Source organism: Lynx rufus, unplaced genomic scaffold (genome assembly GCF_022079265.1).
Source record: "Lynx rufus isolate CCGP_SWC_20201006 ecotype Redwood Valley unplaced genomic scaffold, mLynRuf1.p SCAF_1, whole genome shotgun sequence".
In the NCBI taxonomy this organism is placed as follows: Eukaryota; Metazoa; Chordata; class Mammalia; order Carnivora; family Felidae; genus Lynx; species Lynx rufus.
In genome coordinates this window covers 146,632,581-146,654,809 of record NW_025814823.1, presented here as the reverse complement: position 1 = coordinate 146,654,809, position 22,229 = coordinate 146,632,581, and the positions used below count along the sequence as shown (strand labels likewise).

At 34.7% G+C, this 22,229-nt stretch overlaps 1 protein-coding gene across 2 annotated transcripts in view; it reads right to left on the bottom strand.

The window, feature by feature from the left end:
• Positions 1 to 22,229, bottom strand: part of XRCC4 (X-ray repair cross complementing 4) — a 249,881-nt gene that overhangs the window by 102,091 nt on the left and 125,561 nt on the right. For both annotated transcript variants that reach the window (XR_006963715.1, XM_047088669.1), the window contains exon 7: positions 9,854 to 9,998. Coding sequence is in view for 1 of the 2 variants with exons in the window: in XM_047088669.1 (XP_046944625.1) it covers positions 9,854 to 9,998 (145 nt within the window). In the remaining variant the exon portion in view is untranslated. The remainder of the gene's footprint in view (positions 1 to 9,853; positions 9,999 to 22,229) is intronic.

Sequence of the window (22,229 nt, the reverse complement as noted above, 5' to 3'; positions counted from 1 at the left end):
ACAAATATTTATTTGTATTTTTGGACCAAATTATTTTAATGCTTTTACCCTGCAGGTGAGATAATGTTGAACTGCTCCTTTTACGGATATAAAAATGTGTTCTAATCACTAGAAATCTCTTAGAAAATGATCCTGCTGCTCCCAGCAGGTCCATATGTTGGACAAGCAGTATGTTTCCAAGGTAGGAGGATTGTGGGGAGTGGCAGAAGAAAGTCCCACATATGCACCAATTTTCCTGTGAAGTCCCCCACTATTTTTTTCTTGAGATACACTCAATGGCTAACATTCTATAATTATGGTTTAAGGTTCTTATATTTCTAAAATCATTGATTTGGGGAAATTTAGAGAGTTCATAACCCAAACTAGGGCCCTGCAAAATATTATTCCTTGGACTGTTAACTGTTGCTAAACCATTTTGGGGAGGGGAGAGGCAGATTGCGTGAGGGTGCTATGCTTAAGTACATTTCAAAGGTGACTACAACATCAAATGAATTATTTACTATGGGTTTCTCAGAGCCTTTAAAAAATGTATCTCCAAGTTCTATGGGTTGGATCACATGGAAGTGTGGAAGCTGTGGCAGACAGCCGTTTAAAAACTTATTTGAATCTGGAACCTCTTACAGATTACCTGTTAAGATCTCCTTTAGATATTCTACAGAATGAAGTCTGTTAATGTTACTGTAAAGAATAAATTATGGACTCATCATCAACTAAATTCAATACACATCTTGAATTTCTTCCCACCAAATCTCTGAGATAGAGGCTTTTTGTTCTATCTGATCCATACATTTAGCTCTTGTGACCACAGGGACTAATATTTTTTTTCTAGTTAAGGACCGCTTAAAGAGTTCAAAGTTAATTTAGCAGTTGCTTCTGATAAGAACAATAAGAACTTTTTATTCCAGTTCTGGTATTGTTACCAGAAGGTCTGTACGGTGTATCCTTGTGTTTGATGCCCTGTCTAGATCTCCAGCATAATCCTCACTTGGTTGCATATGGGTCTGGTTCTTCCTGGTCACCTCTCCTTAGGGTTAGAGCCTTGATTCTTAGGCAAAGTTTTCATTTCTAGGTCCCTTGTTCAGATTCTAACTTCATTATCTTTTAAAACCAGTTTGCTTTCAAGAAAGAAAATCTATAGAGTTAAGAAAGAGAACACCTAGAAAAAGGTTAAGCAGAATTGGGGAAAAAAGAGGTTGAAACAGCTCAAGATGTGACAAGCATTAAAGTATTAATTAAATAATCTAATCTGACAATTTTGTTCGTTGATTGATTTAATTCCCTTGTTGCTAATTTCAGTAAGACTGATACACTGACTCAATGTTGCCAAATAAGTAAATAATGAATGAAATACTTAATCAATTTGTTAAGGTCATCCCACAAGTCTACCTGGTCATCAGTGACTTCAAGGCATACCAACAGAATGCTATTAAAAGACTTTAATTACATTCACTCTTTTAGGATGTTGGAAGAATTAAGAGCTCCTAAATTTTAAATAATTTTAAATGAAACATTCTTCCTTGTTTATTATGTTGTATTATAAAGCATGACCTCATTAAAAATTTAAGCTCAGTACCTAATAAAGCCTGAACATGGTGACATTCCATTTTAGATACATATCGTCCCCTTATATATTTATAGAGTAATTTCACAATATTTTTGTTTACAGTATTTTACCTGATATTAATAAAGTATATAAATATGAAAGTAATTTTATAATTTCTGTGGTCTTTTACAGCTGGTTCATTTTAATACACAGGATTAAAAAGTCACACCAAGCAACTCTATAAATCACAATTTCAACTGATGTAAGATAGTAAATAGCAAGGAATGTACAGCATATGGTTATGTTGAATAATAACTCTTAAGTGTTGATGCTAGTTGACAGAACAGGATGAATGTACCCCAGGAATAATCATATTGTGTGGATTAGTCACACTAAAATTTTTTTAATGAATATTTATCAATATATAACACATTCAAGGATTTAAGAGTTTTACTAGAAGTAGGAACTCTTCAAAGATCTAAAAATATTCCTGAAAAAAAGTATTAATATTTACCCTAAAAAGGCAAAATAGCAGTACAATCCTGCACCTCAGTCAGGACTGCTAACACATGCCAATTTAAGCTATTATCCCTGGGAGCACTCTACATAAGTTTCGGTATGTTTTCAATTTTCTAGTTTCCTGTGTTTCAAGAGAATGAAAGTTGTTATTGGGAATCCAAAATTGTACAACATTAAGCAGTTTGAAAGTAGCGTTAAAAAAGAAGAAAAAGAAATTAAGTACAATAGCTTTAGATAATTTTAAGTGATCATATCTAAGAAGATGTAATAAGGATGAAAATATCAGAGTTTTCTAGTCGATATGGTACTTTATAACTCTTATGAGCATGAGTTTAAAACCAGTATTAAAAAGTAGGGAAAACAGAAGAAAAGTCTCCTGTGATATGAGAAACAAAAATGCTAATATGTATACAAGGAAAGGATGAATTTTTATTAAGAAGCTCACAGCCAGCTTGGTGTGGCCTCTGAGCAGTCCTGTCTCATCACACTTCCTCCCTTCTGGCTCCCTCCACGCCATCGCTTATGCATTACACCTGGGTCATGCTCACAGGCTGTTACCTCTGGATTTTAAGCACTCTGCTCTCTACTCTACCACTGCATTCCTCTTTATCCTTCAGATTACAGCTCAAATGATTCCTCAAGCCACAAGCTCCCCTTGCCATGTTTCCCCTAAATCCTGAAATACTTCAAAAGTTTGCAATTATATATTGATTTAATGATATAATTAACGCTTGTCTTCTCTCATATAGACTAAGCTTTATGAGATCAGGGCCTCTCTCAGTAGTATGTCCCTAGTGCTCTGTAAAATGAAGGAAGGGTGAATGAATGAATGAATGAATGAATGAATGAATGAATGAATGGGTGAGTGAGTGTATGAATGAGGCAAAACAACAGAATTCTTTTCTTCTCAACAAACAGTATCTACTGTGTATTTCTATTGTCAATGTAAAATCATGTAATAGTCATACAATGAATATAAACCACTCAGCGGCTACCGCAGAGAATACAGAGGAGATAAAATTGGGAGGGACTTACAAAAACAACTGAAAGCCAGCATATTCTTAGCACTGAAAACAAGTAATGAAGTCAAACTTCCCAGGTAAATTTAATGCTATATAATGGTTAAAATGCTATGGTAATGTAAACTATAAACTCAAACTTTCTGTGCAATTTTTCTTCACTGAGAAGTATAAAAAATTATACAATACATTCATTCTCAGTTTAACTTTTTTCTAATTAAACATGGCTAAGAATACAAAGAAAAACAATATGGTAGAATAACTTTGTTTACATATAGAATTCATTAACTATTCAGAATTTTGAAAACTTTTGATACTGGTCATCTAGGAGTTACCTCTATTGAATGTCCGTAGAACATACACTTAAGGAGATGTACAACCAAATATTTCATGTACTTTTACCATGTAGTACAGGTTTATAAGCAGGCAATACTTATGTTAGCAGCGTAAAGTGCAAGAAAACACCATTGGTCAAACAACTGCATTACCTATAGTGACTGGTTGATGCAGAACCAACAGTTTAATTTAGTAATAATAACAGTAACAGTAATAGGGTGATAATTAAACTGGTTTTATGGCTAAATTTAGCAATTGGAATTACTCATGCATGAAAAGACAGTCTCTCACTCTTTTATGAAAAATGGAGAATGTGTTATTCATTGATCCACAAAATAATTGTTTAAAATCACTCACTGTGTGACCTTGGATCCGTTACTTAAATTTTCTGTACCTTTGTGCAACAGAGTTTTTGCATTATGTGACAGAATTTGGTTAATGATTCCATAGTACATAGCTCCCACTTGACACGGTATTATTATTTTTTTAGAGTAAACTCAAGGACTTAGAAAATTACATTTGTCTTGGGTTACAAAATATTTTGAAGATATTGGGAGTGACACATTTTTTTTTTAGAACTTTCAAAACATACCATAATACTTAATTATAAAAGCTGTGACCATTACAAATGCCATTATAGCTTACTATTTTTTAATAGTTGATATTTTCTTATATGGCTAAATAATTATTTTCACATAAGGATGGATTTTTACTTTGATACAGCAATAACATTAGATAATCTGTTGAGAAATTATCTTCATTATAGGTTTTACATTTATTGACAAATTAATATGCTAACTTTTCCTGTGTGAAAGTTACCTAGCTGTTCACTAATCATGCTGCTATTTACTCATTAAATGGTGTTTTAGAGCCCAGACACTGAGAAGTCACCTTTGCTTTGCCTGGTTCTTTATACCCGTCTGAAGAAAAACCTGCTGTGTTTCTATCTAGAAAGGAGCTAAGAGAGGGTCAGAATGAAGAAATTGAACAGATTTGAGTCATCTTTATGTGGTTTCACTATTTAGTATTATCTTATTCCTGAAATTTTATTCATATATATATATATGAATAAAATATATATATATATATATATATATATATATATATATATATATATATATTTTTTTTTTTTAAATCAAAAGCAAATAGGGTGCCTGGGTGGCTCAGTCAGTTAAGCGTGTGACTTTGGCTCAGGTTATGATCTCATGGTTTGTGAGTTCAAGCCCCACATCAGGCTCTGTGCTTGCAGCTCGGAGCCTGGAGCCTGCTTCGGATTCTGTGTCTCCCTCTCTCTCTGCCCCCTACCTTTGCACTCTCTCTCTCAAAAATAAATAAACATTTAAAATTAAAAAAAAAAAAAGCAAATATATGAGGCTTGACTTCACTTTTCCATCTTTAGTATAACATAAACAGTATACTTTAATATTATCTTATAGAAGACGGTAAACATTTCCATAGTACCCCTCACTCACATTTTCTGATAAAAACTATATTGTGTATTTTACTATTTAGTATTTTTATTGGTACAAATAACTTTACTACAAAGTCTTCTTTTGTAGACTTCTGTAGACTTATTATGTATTTAATATTCATAATGTGCCCATAAATTTTAAAAGTTTATTTACAAATTGATTTACTTCTCTCAGTTGAAAAATAATGCAATTGGTATCAAACACAGCTAAATTACAATTTCATAACTTTCTAAACACGTTTTTCTCTGACAACTTCACATGTAAATTAGTTAATGCAGATGTGGGTATTTACTACTGAGGGCTGAAAAGAAAGTGGCCCCTAATTCTAAACTTCTTCTGTCCTAAACCCTCTTTGAAAAATTCTGGGGCCTCTACTCCTTTCAAATATTCCCACTGGGCATGTTCCACATTTATTCCTTGACTTCCCTTGGTTTCTCCTGGTCTGCATTTCAAAAACAAAGTGGAGGAAGGGATGATCATAGGTACTCCGACTTAATTTAAAATTTTATTATGTCTACTGGAGTTTATGCAAGTCATTTCCTCTTTCTGGAACTTAGTTTTCTATTTGCAAAATGAAAGGATCAAACCAGATGATCTGTAAACTTTCCCACTATCTATAATTTTATTATGCTTTTAACTATGCACTACTTTCAAAACATAAATATGAGTTAGCAATAAATTATTTACACATTTATTAGGTATTAGCAATTAAAATTCATGAAAAAAGGGGGGCACCTGGGTGACTCATGGTTCATGAGTTGAAGCCCCGTGTCGGGCTCTGTGCTGACAGCTCAGAGCCCAGAGCCTGCTTCGGATTCTGTCTCTCTCCCTCTTTCTGCCTCACCCTGCTTGAGCTCTGTCTCTCTATCTCTCAAAAATGAATACACATTTAAAAAAAATTTTAAATTCATGAAAAAAGTAAGGTTAAAAAATACAGGATGTTGATGAATGAGAATATTATTTTTTAAATTGATGTATTTATAAGTATTTCACATTATAAAATTTTTAGTGTATTTCTAAATACCATGGGTTACTCTGTACTCTTAAAAAAACTAAATACTAATGTATGCTAATCTGTGTATATGCTAATCTATACTAATACTAATCCATAACACAAAATCATGGTAACTTTTAAATTTATTTAAGCATTTATTGTGATATTGTCATTGGTATAGTGGCAAGGTATGAGAGAAGAGAGAGATACAAAATATATACGAATTGTGATAAATTTTTTATATGTGACCTCTCATTTACATCTTACACAAACCCTACAAGGTAAATATTAATTTACCCTTCTTACAGATGAAAACAACTCAGACACAGACTTATATAATTATTTTTCCAGAGCAGTACAACCAATATTTTGTTGCAAAGCCCATGCTTGGTCCACTGCCTGAAGGGGCTTATAATCTACTGAGAAACAGGAATATACACAATTAATCTTGTGACTGCAAGAAGAGAGTGACTGGATAACACCAGCCTTAAGGTTCTAGATTGGAATCTTTAGAATTATACTCAAAATTTTTAAGTTATATCCTAAGTGGGAGTGGTTTTAGGGCATTTTATGTGAAATCTGAGATCTATGTTTGATCTGTGTTAGAGAGGTATGTTTAGAACTAATGGATGGGGTCTCTAATCCCATTTCACCAGCATGGCAATATTAGAAAGTCAGAATATGTTACTTGTGTATCATATTTAAGTTGTGTTCATGGTTAAAAAGTATAATAACCTAGTTCCTTATGACTGAATAAGACAGCATTACGAAGTGGTAATTTTAACTTAGGTAGTTTTAATTTAAAAACATAAAATAAGGGTTAATCATCACTATTTGAGAATGAGTTATTTTAAGTTTTCTTTACAGTTAATAGCTTGTTTTTTGTTTTGTTTTGTTTCATTGAAGCTTTCTACTGTTTTTGATTAAAAAAAATGGTAAAGAACAAGCACTTTAAACTTTAAGAGCCATAAAATTTGTCTTCTGTATTCAAGATGGAAAAAAAAAACCCAAATGTATAAAAAAATAAAATTAAATAACAAAATATACTTTTTCTCTCTGCTTTACTTGGGCAGAGCAAGAGGAATTGTAGAGCAGGGTATCAACCACTCAACATCTGATTGATAAGTGTTACACTAAATTTTCTTCAATCTTTAAAATTCTTCCTGACATCTAACATATGTTTTCCATTTCTTCTTAGGACCAGTTGAGCCTTAAGGTCCAAAGTAATAAACTTAGCAAACAATTCAAAGAAGCTGATATGGTTTTATATCAACTCTTTTTTTTTTTTTTAATTTTTTTTTTCAACGTTTATTTATTTTTGGGACGGAGAGAGACAGAGCATGAACGGGGGAGGGGCAGAGAGAGAGGGAGACACAGAATCGGAAACAGGCTCCAGGCTCTGAGCCATCAGCCCAGAGCCCGACGCGGGGCTCGAACTCACGGACCGCGAGATCGTGACCTGGCTGAAGTCAGATGCTTAACCGACTGTGCCACCCAGGCGCCCCAATATCAACTCTTAAAGTAGTGAAAATATACAAAATAAGTACTAACATGATTATCAAAATATAGAGGAGGAAAACATGAATTGCATATAATTGGTAGAAGCAAACACATTGCCTTTATTAAAAATCCTAAATAACATATTTAGTCTTGATTCAGATCTAAACTTCTTTCATCTCTGTACCATGTGTACTGGAAACCTGTTCAAGCAATATCATGTAATCAGAAAATGTTAGTAACCTCAAAACCTTGTATATGCTTCACACGCAGAATGAAAAGAACTAAGGTGCAGCTCTCTAACATAAAAGCAGTACATTTCATTCTTCCCCCAGACCCTGAAATCTTCATCAGACAAAACAACTGAACCAAAAGTTCCATGAAGACAGAGGCTGTCTGTTTTCTACTCTCCTGAATCCCCAACATCTAGTTTCTGTCTAGCACACAACTGATACTCATTGCTCATTTGCCTACAGAGTGACTGAATGAAGTACAGAGCTTGAATACTTCAAACTGCTTGTAATTTTATTTTTTCCTATAATGATCTATAGGAATAGTCTGGCTACTCTAATATTTGCAAATTGGAAATATTTTTGGTTCGTTATTTAAAAGAGATAATACATGGGTGGCTCAGTTGCTTAAGCGTCTGACTCTTTGATTTCAGCTTAGGCGGTGATCTCACAGTTGTGAAATCAAGTCCCACACTGGGCTCCACATTGACTATGGAGCCTGCTTAAGATTCTCTCTCCCTCTCCTTCTGCCCCCTCCCCGGCTCATGCTCTCTCTCTCTCTCTCTCTCTCAAAATAATAATAATAATAATAATAATAATAATAATAATAATGATAAATAAAAGAGATAATACAATACCTTTGAATTCTATGAAGCCAGAGGTTTATGAGCTAATGAATAAATTCAGAAACTGAGTACAAACCAGTAAGAGTTTAATGTACACTGGGTTTTTGTATGTATTGTCTGGAGACATAAGGATATAAAGACCTAATGCATTTTCAATACCAGTAAATCAGGCCAATGGTGGAGAGAATAAAAACCCAATGATAAATAGACAAACAAAACAATTTCACTCTTAACTGTACAATGCTTACTTTTATACCATAAACTCAAAAACTCCCTTCTGTCAGGCTGTCAGTTTCCTGAAGGCTTGGACTGTGTCTGTCTTGGCATCCTCAATGTCTACAACAAAACTCTAAAACTTTTTGCTCTCAGGAACAAAAACTTTTATACTTTTAAAAGTGTAAAAAAAAAAAAAAAACTTTTTCACTTTTGAAAGTTCTTGAGAATCTCAAGAGCTTTTGTTTATATGTATTATATTTATCATACTCAAAATTAAAAACCCGGAACATTTTTAAATCTTTATTAATTCATTAAAAAAAAATAAACCTAGTATATGTCAACATGAATATGATATTCTTTATGAAAGATCATTATATTTCAACAAAAAATCTTGTGAGGGCTATGTTTATACTTTGTAAATCTGTTTCATGGCTGGCCTGAATGAAAAGAGTTGGATTCTCATAAGCTTCCACATTTAATCAGATGTGACATGTTATTCTAAGTGAAATATATGAAGAGACTGGCTTCACACAGGTATGGAACTGAAGAAGAGATGAGCTTGGGGACTGTCCTAGGGGGTCATCATTCCACACTGTGAAACCACTGATCTGTAATATCATTTGTCATATGGCTATTGTTCATTAACTATTTGCTAAATTAATAAAAAGTTTAGGGAAAAAGAAATAAACTCTCAGGGCATATAGATATAGATAGATTTAGAGATAGAGACAGAGATAGATAGATACACAAATGATTGGTACATTCATTTAGGATTCAACTGATAATTATTCTTTATAAATGCTATTTTGCTGAAATAAAATGTTAATTATCCCAACTCCTCAATTCACTACAACTAAATTGGGATGCATATCAAAAGAGGGTATCTGAATGAAAGAGTGAAAATCTGTAAAAATAAAGCATGTAATCAAAATTTTAATAGAGAGATAGAGATGACTAGGAAGAGGCATTTCACTTGAAAAAATTCCAAGCATAACCAAATCAGGTAGCTAATTCAAATGCTATATGAGTCTGCTTAAAGCAGTAAATCAGATTGAAACACTATTGAACACAAGCTGGATTCTAATATTTTTAGTGTCTACATGCCATTTCTAATTAATCTATAAAAACCACAAGAAAAAACATTTTGATTATATTTTTAGCACTTCTGCTTTCAATATTAATAAGAATTAACCAAATACCAGAGAAAAGACATTGATTTGAACATTTTACAATTTCCAAAATCACAATTTTTGTTGTTTAAAAACAGCCTTAAGTAAATTCAGAGTTTTAAGTAAATAAAATTCTTGAGATCAGGTATTAGATTTTTAAAATAATATCTCATCATGTGGCAATAAATAAATAAATAAATGAATGAATGAATAAATAAATAAAATTACTTACTTTTCCTTTTCTTGAGGCTGAGTCACCTGAGAAGCCATTTTAGGTTCTGTTCCAAGATTTTTTTGCATCCGCTGCCTCCTCTTTCTGCTTGGTGCAATATCAGTGACATCAGGACTTGAAATGATGGAATCATCTCTAGAAGTAGCTAAAATAAAATGATATGAAAATGTGACCCAATGAAATTATGCATATAATTTGTAAGAACTTGCTGCTTTAGCACTGATATGAAGTGGCACAATTAAAATATGGCACAACTTTTTTTGTTTTAATTCATGAAGATTTGGTAAAGCGAACAAGTTAGATTGTAATACTTCAATATAAAACATAAAGTTTACTGTATACATGGAATAACTTGATCAAAACGGTCTCTGCCTATCTCGCACAACAACCTTCCCAAATACATGATAGGCAGTTTGATCTCTCAGTGCTAGAATTAGATAGAAGTGCCTTAGAGGCACCTCTCAAAGGCGTCTGGGGGGAAAACACTGCTATAGGAATAGGATAAATCAAATTGATAGTAAACAGTAATTATGAACAGGAATGGGGACTTTTGCTAGTGATCCAGAGATAATTTCATACTCTTCAGCCAACCGTGGGGAATAAGCACAAGAGAAATGTAAGAAAACTCAAACAAATGTCTCTACTGAAGCTAACCCATTAAACTACCCCTAAAAGTACTTATACACCTGAAACAGAAGCAAGAAAAGAAACATGTTCGATTTATATTCCTTATTCTCTATAAACAACTTAGTTCCAAAGAGCTTTAGGGAATTCTTTCATCTAATATAGTATACTCCATTCTAATACATATTTATATAAAAGAGCCCCTTTGCCATTGGTAAATAATGAACAATATCAACATAATTTAGACTTTGGGTATCTTGCTGCTTCATAGGATTTTTTTCTAGCATGTTGACATTTTATAGTGATCAGAAGCAAGTTTTCACCCCAATTAAAGAGAAAGTCTTAACAACGTGTAAAGTCCTAAAAAAGTGCAAATGAGCGGCTAAAAATCCTGTACAGGTCAATTCCTTTAGTATACATAGGGGCTAGTTTAGTGGATTCAAGAACCCTACACTTTACAACAGTTAAGCTTTCTGTTCAAGAAATAGCTGTGAACATGTTTCTCCCTGTAGCTTGAATCAGATGTTCAATTTTGATGAAAAGTACTGGAATCAAATGCACTCAGTAACTGCCATCTCCTTGATTTGAGGGGAAATATGATGCAAATGGTTAGTTGACTGTGATGTTAGGTGAAAATGTTGGCAGAGAGTTAGTGGAGTTAATATTTTCATTAGGTTTGTAACCAAAGAACTAACAACAACAATGTAAAGCTGCATAGATTTTGAGTGGTATGCCTAAAATTAATTTCCCCCATAAGCTCATTTTCAGTGCACAATTCTGCAGAATGAGTGGTTTATCAGGCACATATGTATCACATTCTAGAAGAAAAGTCTGTATTTTGAGTTCTCTCTTGGTGTACCCCATGCTTCTCTGGGTGGCCTGAAATTACTTGAATGTTGTTGACCACTCTCTTGAAAGTGTTTTGTTTTTATTTGTGTTCTTAAAATGCCTACTATTTTTCAGAACGTATCAGTGGACACTTCGCTACAACTTAATATTGTTACCTTCATCTTACTTATAAAGAAACCACAGCTTTAGAGAGCTTAAGTAACTTGACCTCACACAGCCTTTGAGTTGATATTTTATCACATAACAACTAAAACATATTCCTCCCTAATGGATAAAGTATTCCTTGATAAATATTAACTGAATAACAATCTGAAGCTGTGTAAGTTATTACGGCACAGAATTTCCACTAGGTTTCTTATACTTTATTTTCCTAATCCCTACAAATGAGTTAGAGAAGAGTAGACAACAAAGGGAGTTTCTCTGAACACAAGCTGAATAACTTCCTTAATTTATTAAGCTATGAGAGGACTATGGAAGATACCTGGTTTCCTGATTTCTTTCCCAGTTTGCTCTCACCTAGGAATTACTCAAGTCACATAAGCAATAAACAAAGTACAGACTTGTCTATGAACAAATCTAGTAAGAGTGTCAGAGTTATTTCAATTGTTGATAGACTTGAAAAATGAAAAAAAATTGCATTTAATGACATGTTGGACATCCAGAAGGTAATAATATTAAATTTGTTTAAATTAAAATGTTAAGGTAAAATTAAAAAAAAATTACCAAGAAGTTCTGATATTCAAATCAAAACTGCCAATAATGACTTAACACATTGGTACCAAAGAGGATGTTTTACATGCAATATGGTTACACTATGTTATAAGCTTTAGGATTTACTTTAAAATACAATGCGTATTAAATGTGGGTTGTTAGGGTGAGCTATAACCCTGGTACTGCTAGCATCTACTGAAAGATGCACAGCTCAGGAGCAGATTGTTGGGATTCAAAGCCCATACACTTGAGGGAGCTACTAGAGGCACTTTTGTTATATGTATATAAATGAATAATAGTTTATTAATTAATATACTGAATAACAAAAATGTGTATCACTTGGTGAACACAAGGCACGAAAACAAGCAAGAGGAATATTGCATATAGGCTGTCATGAGTGAAATTAAATGTATTCCAGATACACAAATTGACTAAAATATTTTAGAGGTACTCTCCACTACTTTATGAAGAGAGTATAATCCACTGAGGTCTGTTTAATCTTGGAGATGATACTCTCTGCTAAATTTTTAAGTGGTTCTGGGTCCAACTTGTGAACTCTGGACAATTGTGGTCACCTGATACCACAAAGAATCATCACTCTTGCCTCAGGAATCACTGTATTTGCCAAAAGTAATCTTCTTATATGAGAGTGTGACTGAGACCCCTAAAAAGACAGATAGCTGGAATTTCTTCAAGTTTATATAACCGGTTCATAAATTATTTTGTGCTTACTTGTTAGTAAATATTGAGAATTGTATGTGTGTTGGGGGAACTTAATCTGATAATTTACTATTATCCTCATACTTCAATCTTCTTAATATCTTTCATTATTTACCACAAAGAACCTAAAAGTAGTGTATAACCAAGTGTTTCTGGTCAGTTCACCACACCATTTTTATTCCTTTTTCTTGAAAATTACAGGGTAGCCTATCTATAATGTGGTCATGAGGGAAAAGGGCTAGCATATAAGTTAATTACTATTTAAATGGAATATATCTTTTTTGGTTTTGCTTTTTTACTATGGGAAACAGTTTTCCTTCAGTTTATTCTACACATGTAATAGAAAACTGTATTATAATAGATTTTCTTAATTCATATATTCCTTTAAAATAAAGTTTTGGTTGGGGCACCTGGGTGGCTCGGTCGGTTAAGTGTCCGACTTTGGCTCAGGTCATGATTTCACGGTTGATGGGTTCAAGCCTCGCGTCGGGCCCTGTGCTGACTGCTCAGAGCCTGGAGCCTGCTTCAGATTCTGTCTCCATCTCTCTGCCTCTCCCCTGCTTGTGCTCTGTCTCTCTGTCTCTCTCACATATAAAAAAATAAATAAGAAATAAATAAAATAAAAAATAGTAAAATAAAATAAAGTTCTGGTAATGTTTACATAGTCTTTAATGAAAGAGAAAAGGTTCCATTCTATTCTTTCCTCTCCATCAATGCCAGAAACCAGAAGGAAGAGGCACAAGTTCCACACCTGGTACCTAAGTGTTAAATTTTTTTTAATGTTTATTTTTTAAGGAGAGAGAGAGAGAGAGACAGAGTGCAAGTGGGGGAGGGGCAGAGACAGAGGGAGACACAATCTGAAGCAGGCTCCAGGCTCTGAGCTGGCACAGAGCCTGATGCGGGGCTTGAACCCAGAGACTACAATATCATAATCTGAGCAGAAGTCGGATGCTTAACTGACTGAGCCACCCAAGGTGCCCCTGGTATACACACACACACACACACACACACAAATGAAGCCAAATATGGGACTTCCAAGTCTGTATTATTCATAACCTTACATATTTTTAAGGGCAACAACTGAAGTTTTCACTTTGAAGTACTGCATCCCATTTTTAAGGAAAAACTCAATTCTTACTAACTTTACCAGATTGTATACACTTATTTTACATATGAAAAATAACTTGAAGAGAGATGGACAAAAATGGCAACTGTTCAAAGATAACGAGAAGAAATGTGGTCTGGTTGGAGTAGTGTCCATGAAAGATGCAGAAAATGACTAGATAAGTAAGGACAGCAAGGAAGGAGAGGAGGGAAAAAGGAGATCCTAAATAAATATGCTAAATAAATTTGCTACCTTTCAAATCTAGGCAGAGAAGTATGAATTTAATATTGAATGTTTTTTTTCCCCTGAGATTTCACCTCCAGAATTCTCAGCTTCTACTATTATCATCAGCCTCTATCATGACAATTTGTCTTTCACCATTTCCAGGATTTTGTTTCAAAGAGAAAACAAAAGAAAAGAAAAAAAAAAAAAACTATTGCCAATGAACTTACTACAGCTGAAACACTGATGGGCAGAGCTGTGGGATGAATTTCAAGTTCCCATTAGGTTCACTGAATCCAGAAAATGGAGAATCTTTACACAAGCCTTGTTATTGTGAAAGGTGGCTCCAGAGAAAGCCACACTTCTTCTCATCTGACAGAAGAACTGCAGGAGTTTGGCAGGAGTAGTTCAGACATGAGAGGCAGTGTTGGCTTCCCTGGGCACTCTCCATGTCTCAATGTCCAGACGAAAGGACACTGTTGGCTAAACTGCCAGCCATCCGCATAAATCTCATAAATTTACCTGGTAAACTACCCGCTCAACTGTGTACTCTCTTCCAACACAGCCCAATTCGGCCACTTCGGTCACGCTAGTAGCTCCAATCCACGGCAATCTCTCCTTTCTCTGTAAGTTTCACACACACTTCACTACACACACACTGTCATATACTGTTACTCTTTTTGTGGATACCTCTTGTTTCTCCAGTTAGATCATGAACACCCTCCAGCCAACGGCCATGCCTTACACTTTGCTATATCCCTAATGTATTACCCACTAGTGTTATAATGATCCTGAAATCATTGTTTCACTGTATGCTAATTTGGATGTAAATTTTAAGAAGTTAAAAAAAAAATACTGTTATAATGAGAAATGTGAAGACTTGAACCCTGTATATTTTATTTTTAAATCAAAACTTACTCATTTACGGCCCTCTAGATGAGGTGTAGGGAAAAGTAGAATCAGAAGATCTGGGTCTGGGTCTCTACTTCTGACATTTAGTTACTTTGACCATATTACAGAATTTAAATTCCTAAGATGAGAAGCATATTTTAAACATGATTTCTGACATGATTAAATGAGATAAAATGTTTTATAAATTTTTATAAATTTTTATTTAGTTTATAAATACCAGTATTTAAATATTTTAAACAAAATTTGTATGTCCCTATAAAAGATCAAGTTGAGATTAATTTAGATGACTCTGAGGAACTTTTAGACTATCATCCATAGCTTAAGAGAGACATAAAAGAAAAAAAAAAACAAAGTAAGATGAATTTATGGTTTTCCAAATTCAAAATTACCCAATTGTCATAGAACTATTATCTGTTATAAATATACGGTAGCCAGTATGCTGTGGCTGCTTTCACTATTTTATTCATTTACTCATTTCACAAATATTTATTGTGTTTACATTCAATAAGTCATTTTGTTTTATTTCAAAACACATAAAATATTGAGAGGAAACCCCAAAATCCAAACCTTAAGATACTACCCTATGTAAATCTGAAACTTCAAAAAACACTATTTCTTTCACTAGGGAAAACAACCAACTAGTGACTTGGGCTACTTCATGTTTCTGTAGTTTCTCTTACTGACAGGTATAAAGATAAGTAAAAAAGAAGCTGAGATAAGGTAGGTCACACCATTCTTCAATGACCAGTATCTTAAAGTGGCCTATCTTGAGGTAGTAAATTTCTAATCTGACCAAAGAAGCAAACATTATTTTCCCTCACCATTCATCAAAGAGCCCTTTTTCAAATCTGTAATCAGTTGCTACCCAGTTTTCACAATCTAATCTGAATAAATGATGACCACCTTACACAAAAGGTCAATGGTTTAACTTATTAATCAATAATCACCAAGTAAACTGATAATTAACATCACACTAAACACTTAAAAGAGTGTGTGTGTGTCTGTGTGTGTGTCCACATATAAATACTTTTCCAAAAACCAGCCTCCTCTTTTAGCCAGCACAGCTGGAAGTGAGACTTAATGACAAATACCTACTGACATTGGGGTAATGGAAGAGGTCATCTTTGGAAATCCAATACTCTCAATGTCAGAGGCAGGGTGGGCTACTAAAGATAAAGTACAGACTCCAGAAGTATTCACAGCAAAAAAAAAAAAAAAAAAATGATAATTTGAATATATTAAGTATTGTTCTGCACCTACAAAACAATGTGATTGTTTAAAAAACTGAATGAACTCATTTCTTTAAATCGTAAAGATTCAGTCATTCCTTTACTTTATTCAACACATATTTATTAAGTGTTTTCTATGTGTCAAGGTCTATCCAGAAGACACCACTACCAGGTATTCAAAAAGATTACAGTTAGGTAGAGAGGAAGAACACTACTATTTGCAAGAAAACCATAAGTCACATAAGCAATTATAAAGGAACTACTTTAAAAGTGCTAAGGTGCAGCTTTCCAACCTTTTACTATTTTTTCCAAATTAATCTATGAAGATTTTTCTTTTCATTATTAAGCACTAATTATAACTTGATTTCTCACATTACTTTTCTTCTTATATGAATATTTCTTTTGAAAGCATAATCATCAGTACCAGATGGCTCTGAGGTAGACTTCCCAAAAGAGAAAATTTAAAAGGCTAGCTCACTTTGAGTAAACTGACAAGAAAAGATTGGGTTTTAAAATTAAGTTTTGGGGTGCCTGGGTGGCTCAGCTGGTTGAGTCCAACTTCGCCTAAGGTCATGACCTCCCGGTTCATGGGTTTGAGCCCCACATCAGTCTCTATGCTGACAGCTCAGAGCCTGGAGCCTACTTCTGATTCTGGGCCTCCCTCTTTCTCTGCCCTTCCCCCACTTGAGCTGGCTCTCTCACCCTCTCTCCCTCAAAAATAAATAAACGTTAATTTAAAGCAGAGACAATACCTATCCTCCTCAAGCTTTTCCAAAAAATAGAAAGGGAAGGAAAACTTCCAGACTCATTCTATGAAGCCAGCATTACTTTGATTCCTAAACCAGAGACCCAGCAGAAAAAGAGAACTACAGGCCAATATCCCTGATGAATATGGATGCAAAAAAATCTCAAAAAGATACTAGCAAATCGAATTCAACAGCATATAAAAAGAATTATTCACCATGATCAAGTGGGATTCATTCCTGGGCTGCAGGGTTGGTTCCACATTCGCAAATCAATCAATGTGATACATCACATTAATAAAAGAAAAAAAGAACCATATGATCCTGTCAATCGATGCAGAAAAAGCATTTGACAAAATTCAGCACCTTTCTTAATAAAAACCCTCAAGAAAGTCGGGATAGAAGGAACATACTTAAACATCATAAAAGCCATTTATGAAAAGCCCACAGCTAATATCATCCTCAATGGGGAAAAACTGAGAGCTTTCCCCCTGAGATCAGGAACATGACAGGGATGTCCACTCTCACTGCTGTTGTTTAACACAGTGTTGGAAGTGCTAGCATCAGCAATCAGACAACAAAAGGAAATCAAAAGCATCAAAATTGGCAAAGATGAAGTCAAGCTTTCACTTTTTGCAGATATCATATTATACATGGAAAACCCAATAGACTCCACCAAAAGTCTGCCAGAACTGATACATGAATTCAGCAAAGTTGCAGGATACAAAATTAATGTACAGAAATCAGTTGCATTCTTATGTACTAATAATGAAGCAACAGAAAGGCAAATAAAGAAACTAATCCCATTCACAATTGCACCAAGAATCATAAAATACCTAGGAATAAACCTAACCAAAGATGTGAAAGATTGGTATGCTGAAAACTATAGAAAGTTATGAAGGAAATTGAAAATATAAACAAATGGAAACACATTCCGTGCTCATGGATTGGAGGAATAAATATTGTTAAAATGTCAATACTACCCAAAGCAATCTACACCTTCAATGCAATCCCAATCAAAATTGCACCAGCCTTCTTCTTGAAGCTAAAACAAGCAATCCTAAAATTTGTGTGGAACCACAAAAGACCCCAAATAGCCAAAGTAATATTGAAGGAGAAAACTAAAGTGGAAGGCATCACAATCCCAGACTTTAGCCTCTACTACAAAGCTGTAATCATCAAGACAGCATGGTATTGGCACAAAAGCAGACACATACACCAACGGAATAGAATAGAGACTCCAGAATTGGACCCACAAAAGTATGGCCAACTAATGTTTGACAAAACAGGAAAGAATATCCAATGGAAGAAAGACAGTCTCTTCAACAAATGGTGCTGGGAGAACTGGACAGCAACATTCAGAAGAATGAAACTAGACCACTTTCTTACACCATTCACAAAAATAAACTCAAAATGGATAAAGGACCTGAATGTGAGACAGGAAACCATCAAAACCCTAGAGGAGAAAACTGGAAAACACCTCTCTGACCTCAGCCGCAGCAATTTCTTACTTGACACATCTCCAAAGGCAAGGGAATTAAAAGCAAAAATTAACTATTGGGACCTCATGAAGATAAAAAGCTTCTGCACAGCAAAGGAAACAATCAACAAAACTAAAAGGCAACCAACGGAATGGGAAAAGAGATTTGCAAATGACATATTGCACAAAGGGCTAGTATCCAAAATCTATACAGAACTCACCAAACTCCACACCCAAAAAAAAAAATAATCCAGTGAAGAAATGGGCAGAAAACACGAATAGACACTTCTCTAAAGAAGACATGCAGATGGCCAACAGGGGCGTGAAAAGATGCTCAATGTCACTCCTTATCAGGGAAATATAAATCAAAACCAAACTCAGATACCACGTCACTCCAGTCAGAGTGACTAAAAAGAACAAATCAGGAGACTATAGATGCTGGAGAGGATGCGGAGAAATGGGAACCCTCTTGCACTGCTGGTGGGAATGCAAACTGGTGCAGCCGCTCTGGAAAACAGTGTGGAGGTTCTTCAAAAAATTAAAAATAGATCTACCCTATGACCCAGCAATAGCACTGCTAGAAATTTACCCAAGGGATATAGGAGTACTGATGCATAGGAGCACTTGTACCCCAATGTTTACAGCAGCACTCTCAACAATAGCCAAATTATGGAAAGAGCCTAACTGTCCATCAACTGATGAATGGATAAAGAAATTGTGGTTTATATACACAATCGAATACTATGTGGCAACGAGAAAGAATGAAATATGGCTTTTGTAGCAACGTTTATGGAACCGGAGAGTGTTATGCTAAGTGAAATAAGTCATACAGAGAAAGACAGATACCATATGTTTTCATTATTATGTGGATCGTGAGAAACTTAACAAAAGACCATGGGGGAGGGGAAGAAAGAAAAAAAAAGAGAGAGGGAGGGAGCCAAACCATAAGAGACTCTTAAAAACTGAGAACAAACTGAGGGTTGATGGGGGTGGGAAAGAGGGGAGAGTGGGTGATGGGTATTGAAGAGGGCACCTGTTGGGATGAACACTGGGTGTTGCATGGAAACCAATTTTACAATAAATTTCATATTAAAAAAGAAAACTTATAAAATTTTTTTAAATAAAAATTAAGTTTTAAGCATCTGTAAGGGTCAACTCAAACAGCATTTCTTAACTGAAGTTATACCATCACCTTTTGGACAGTCCTTTGTATGGTGCCACAACACTCTTAGATTTCATCATGCTATAATAATTTATCTAATATTTGTAAGCTCTATGAAGGCAGGGGTTGTGTTTATCTTATTCACTGTTGTTATAAGACAGACTAGCTGGGTTCTAAACACACAGTAATCCCTCAATGAATATTAGTTGATTAACTGATATAAATGCTTAAACACTAACAAAGTTAACAAATAACTTCTTAAAAATTATTTTGTATCCATGTAAAATACTATACTACTGTTTAGCTATGTGAGCTGCGGCTAGTCTAGTTAACATTAAGAAAAGGAAAATATTGGGCGCCTGGGTGGCGCAGTCGGTTAAGCGTCCGACTTCAGCCAGGTCACGATCTCGCGGTCCGTGAGTTCGAGCCCCGCGTCAGGCTCTGGGCTGATGGCTCGGAGCCTGGAGCCTGTTTCCGATTCTGTGTCTCCCTCTCTCTCTGCCCCTCCCCCGTTCATGCTCTGTCTCTCTCTGTCCCAAAAATAAATAAAAACGTTGAAAAAAAAAAAAAAGAAAAGGAAAATATTGGGGCGCCTCAGTGGCTCAGTCAGTTAAGCGTCCGACTTTGGCTCAGGTCATGATCTCGCGGTTCGTGAGTTCAAGCCCCGCGTCGGGCTCTGTGCTGACAGCTCAGAGCCTGGAGCCTGTTTCAGATTCTGTGTCTCCCTCTCTCTCTCTGATCCTCCCCTGTTCATGCTCTGTCTCTCTGTCTCAAAAATAAATAAATGTTAACAAAATTAAAAAAAAAAAGAAAGAAAGAAAAGGAAAATATCAGTGAGGAAAAGCAGTTTATGAAACAGCAACATTAGCTTTCAATTTATATCATTTGGTAGTTAAAAATAACAAACACTGGAAAGCAGTTCTAATGGTTAATGAGTTTTCTGAAAACAAAACTACAATTTTTAAGCTTTCAACAGCTTTGTAAAGTGGCCTCTGCCTGTGACCTGTGTCATGAAATGTTTGGACTGAACATAAAGCTTTCATTGTTGTACATGAGACAGGTATGGTTTGCTGTCAATGTAAGGCAATTTTTAACATTTTATTCATAGAGATTGAAAGGTTTTTAAAATTTTCATTTTTTAAAATTTTGGTCAACTTTTAATAAAACCTAGATTTTTTACAGAGCTTAGGATTTCACTGAGGTAATATGAATGAAAACTTTGGATACAAAATGAAACATAAACCCATTTTAAAGAAATGATATATGAAATCTTTCAGTTTTGTTTTGTTTTAAATAATGTATTTTTAAAAATGTTTTTTTTTTATTTTCAGACAGAGAGAAAGCAAGAGCAGGGAAGGGGCAGAGAGCACGAGAGAATTCCAAGCAGGCTCCATGCAGCCAGTGCACAGTCCCATGTAGGGCTCTATCTCATGAACCATAAGATCATGACCTGAGCTGAAAGCATGAGTTGCATGCTTAACCAACTGAGCAAGCCAGGTGTCCCTGTTTTAAATAATGTATTACCAGACTCAGGGTAACTTGGTTAGAAGGAGGACAAGATCACTAGTTTAACTAGCAAGTCGAAATCAGAATAGGATTAAAGTGGCAAAAGTTGGGGCCCTTGGGTGGCTCGCTCTCTCTCTCTCTCTCTCTCTCTCTCCCCCTCTCCCGCTTGCACGCGTGCTTTCTTTCTGTCAAAATAAAAAATAAAATGTGGCAAAAGTGAAGAGCTGCATAATTATATGGTAAACTAGGTAGATAAGAATCATCTTATGTCACCTAAAGACCTTCTCTTTTAGGTGACAGACACTTTCTTTGTGACTTTTAAGTCACAGACCTTTTCTTTTTTAGCAGGAAGGACTTGACTGAGGTTACATGACATGATGTACTTTTCCACTTTATTTTGCCAGTATCTGTTTAATCTTTGAAAATTTGAGAATAATTTTGATACATTAAGAAAAAGTAGTCTATTTTATGTGCACTTCTTTAAACCCCTGCGTAATAAGATTAACGCCTTTGTGATATAATTTAGCGATCTCATAGTGGTTCTGTAAAGAGGCAAATATGAGGCTAAATTTCAGAGGCTTCCCTTGAAAACTGTGCAAAGATTTTCAAAAAGATCTGCAATGCTATACATGTCCCAACTAGCCTTCAAACCAAATGTGATTAAAGCAATACTTTTACTAAGGATTAAAAAAAAATTCTCTGCCAAATAGTCAAATAACTAAGATAATGTTTATACTGAGTGAATAAAATACTTCAGAAGGATCCTAAACCTTACAGTTAATCACTGACAAAATCGCTATAGGTAATTCTGTAAAGGTTTTTGTTTTAATATGTAAAATTAGGTTTGGAGAAGTAAGACCAGTTACCTGTGGTATAAAAAATGCCCTAAAATACATGGTTCTGGGAGAACAGGAGAGCTACATGTAAAAGAATGAAACTGGACAACTTTTAACACTATACATAAAAATAAGCTTACATTAGATTAAAGACCTAGATGTGAGATCTGAAACCACAAAAATCCTAAAGGAGAATGTAGGCAGTAATTTCTCTGCCACTGGCCACAGCAACATTTTTCTGGATACTTCTTCTAAGGCAAGGGAAACATAAGCAAAA